The sequence below is a fragment of the Amphimedon queenslandica genome, unplaced genomic scaffold, assembly GCF_000090795.2.
Source record: "Amphimedon queenslandica unplaced genomic scaffold, v1.1 AMPQUscaffold_13152, whole genome shotgun sequence".
NCBI lineage: Eukaryota > Metazoa > Porifera > Demospongiae > Haplosclerida > Niphatidae > Amphimedon > Amphimedon queenslandica.
In genome coordinates this window covers 4,395-7,565 of record NW_003546612.1, presented here as the reverse complement: position 1 = coordinate 7,565, position 3,171 = coordinate 4,395, and the positions used below count along the sequence as shown (strand labels likewise).

At 32.8% G+C, this 3,171-nt stretch overlaps 1 protein-coding gene across 1 annotated transcript; it reads right to left on the bottom strand.

Moving 5' to 3' along the window:
• Nucleotides 1-617: 617 nt before the first annotated feature.
• LOC100641139 (Golgi pH regulator-like) lies at nucleotides 618-2,283 on the bottom strand (the record flags this gene model as incomplete). Its single annotated transcript, XM_020000799.1, has 6 exons — nucleotides 618-1,725; nucleotides 1,764-1,836; nucleotides 1,893-1,951; nucleotides 2,008-2,073; nucleotides 2,122-2,211; nucleotides 2,266-2,283. Coding segments are annotated over 6 exons (378 nt in total), but the record flags the coding sequence as incomplete, so codon positions are not given.
• Between the last annotated feature and the right edge of the window lie 888 nt (nucleotides 2,284-3,171).

Sequence of the window (3,171 nt, the reverse complement as noted above, 5' to 3'; positions counted from 1 at the left end):
AACAATGTGTTAGCTGCCATCATTACTTATCAAGTATACTAGTTTTCATTGGAATAGAAATACTGCCTATGACACTCATTGTATTAATAATAGTAGCATTTAATATACAATTGACTAATGGATCAATTAATGGATTAGTTTTCTATTTTCAGATAGTTTTTGTGGCTTATTCAGATTATATTTTTTATTATAGCACGGATGCTAACTATCAGATACAGTATCTCTATGCCTCACCTTCCAATGTCTTCAATTTAGACTTTACACCATTTCTTGGTGACTATTCATTATGCATTGCTCCTCATATGTCACCATTAGGAGCAATCTCCTTTTGGTATGTGGTAGGATTCTATCCATTGTTCCTCCTCCTCTTACTCTATGTTTGGATAACATTGTATGATAAAGGTTATAAGTGTGTGGTATTGGTTACTAGACCATTTCATCGTTGCATGGCTCGTTTCTGGAGTATGACTGGCATTGAACCATCTTTTACTCACTCTATAGCATCAATATATATACTCTGCTTCACTCAAATAGCTGCCACTTCCTTCAAAATACTACGTTTTCAATTTCAGTATTCTGATAATCAATCTTTTGGCAATAAATCTTTGTTATTATTCTTCTTTTATGATGCAAAACAGCCTTATTTTGGGGCTAGTCATGTATTGGCTAGTGTTTTTGCTATCTTATTTTTATTGTTTCTGATAGTTTTACCAACACTTTATATGCTTCTTTATTCATTCAAATGGTTTCATAAGTTATTGGATTGCTTACATTTGAGGAAACAGCTACTGATATCACTGGGTGATGTGTTTACTAGCCCTTATAAGAATGGAACTAATGGCACGTATGATTATCGTTTTTTTGCTGGTTTCCATTTATTGTTGAGGCTACTTGTATTTTTGCTTCAATTTACATACCAGTATGTAACGAATTTTGATTATCTCAAAATATTATACCAATATATAGCAATTACTCAAGGCTCTTTAGTTTTATTCCTGGTGATGATAATTTTCATATTCCGTCCTTTTCAAAGAAACATTCACAATTTTTTTGAAGTGATGCTTCTGATTTTTGTAATTGCTTTTTTTGGTTTTTGTGCCACTATAAATCCACTGAAAGCTAATGTTGAAGTTCATTATATCATAGAAAGTGGTAGAGTGATTGTATCTTTCAATGGTTTATTATTTTCTATACTGCTAATTTATATGATAGCTCAATTGTACAAGATGATGATGAATTGTTATAAGTACCACAAGTTACACAATCACACCAACAGAATACAAGAACAAGAATATCAGCCATTAGTTGGTAACGATAAAGATTGGATTGCTGATCGTATGGAGAATCCACAAGAATATGATGAACGACATGTTCCTGGTAGAATGGATGATTTACCAGTAGAATATCCTCAAGACAATACTGTTGCTGCGAATTATGGTAGCATCAATAATAATAAAACTGTATAACTTTTAAGTAATCATTTTTAGTAATTTTGTGCCAACTTTAACTTTTGTGCTTATTTATGAGTAATTTTGTAGCCACTATTATTTTGATTTTGTTGAAAAATTTTTTCAGGCAGCAATTAGTGAACCGTGACACTGACAGAATTGAGAAATTAAAATAATAATTAAGAAATCATTAGTAATGTATGTGCTATCCTGTTCTTTTACTTGATGACTGCTGGTGAGCAATATAAAGAAATACAATACTAGTTAAAGCACTGACCTAATGCAAAAATAACAGCATTAAACTATTAAACTCACTAAAAATATAACATCAAACCAACGATGATAAAAACTAAAATCAAGCTGCCCCAAAACTCTTGTGATGATAGTCCTTTCAGAATAAAGAATAGATAAAGGTAGAGCCTCAATTGTCATTAACACAGTTACCTATACTCTTCTGGGACATTCATTCTCATTAGAAGGACTGATGACACAAAATACATACCCTATAACAATGATATAATCAAGGTATGTATCAATGCTACTGTATGTACTAACATACCATAACTTCTGCTAGACATAAGACAATAGCATTTGAAGACTTGCTGCTTGCAATGGCATAGAAAAACTACAAAAAGGTCTCATTAAAGAGTATATGACATAATAATAGCTGTACTTTAGTGAGAGTGATTAGTAGACCTCTTATTGATGTAATGACAATAATACCAACTAATATGAAAGAAACATGTTGAGACCAAAATAAAACCTAATTAGTACCACAAGAAATGACAAAGATAAATTATAAAATAAGAAAAATTACGTCAACTTTAAATCCAAATCAGTTGACTAAGATGAACAATCCTCTAGTGGTAAGGACAAGAAAATCAGCAATTAGTGAAAGATTGGATTGCTGATTGTATGTTCGTGTTAGACTGGATGATTTATCAGTAGAACATTCTCAAGACAATACTGTTACTGCTAATTATGGTAGCATCAATAATAATAAAACTGTTAGTACTAACTCAAGTTTATAATTTTTTGGTTAATTTTGTACTAGCTTTTTTCTACATGAGTCTTGTTGAAAAATTATTCATGCCACAGACTCTTTCTACATGCCATAACGCCCACTATACAGAAAATCCTGTGGGCGTCATTTACACCCCTAGCTAATAGTAGCTATCTATCTATGCTATCTCTGATCTGTCTATCATCATGTTCTCTGTTGCAATTTTCCTGCTGTTTCTTTCTCCTCTTTTGTCTGCTGCTGCTGATATCTATGTCAGTTCATCTGATGGTATCAACAATACCTCTTGTTGGACTGGAGGAGTTCAAACACCTTGTGCTACTCTTGATCTAGCTATACAAGGAGCATCAGCTAGATCTACTGCTGTACCAAGAGGAAGAGAAGGCAATGAGTCAGGTATAGTCATATACCTTTTAGCTGGTACTTACACAGCTACTGTACTAGAGCTGCAACTAATAAGTAACAATGTTAGTATTATTAGCATGAGGAATGAGCAGGTTAGGATCACTGCTCCTAAATGGAGTGTTAGATCTAACTATGATGACTGTCCCGCTCTGGTTTTAAACATTAGATTTATTAATTTATTATTACAATGCTGCCCACAAGGCGGATGTTATTACCAGCTGAATAGTTGGTGTAATTGTGATTATCTTAAGTTCACAGCTAATGTCACTGATCAGTGTACAGGTGAAGTGTTTGACT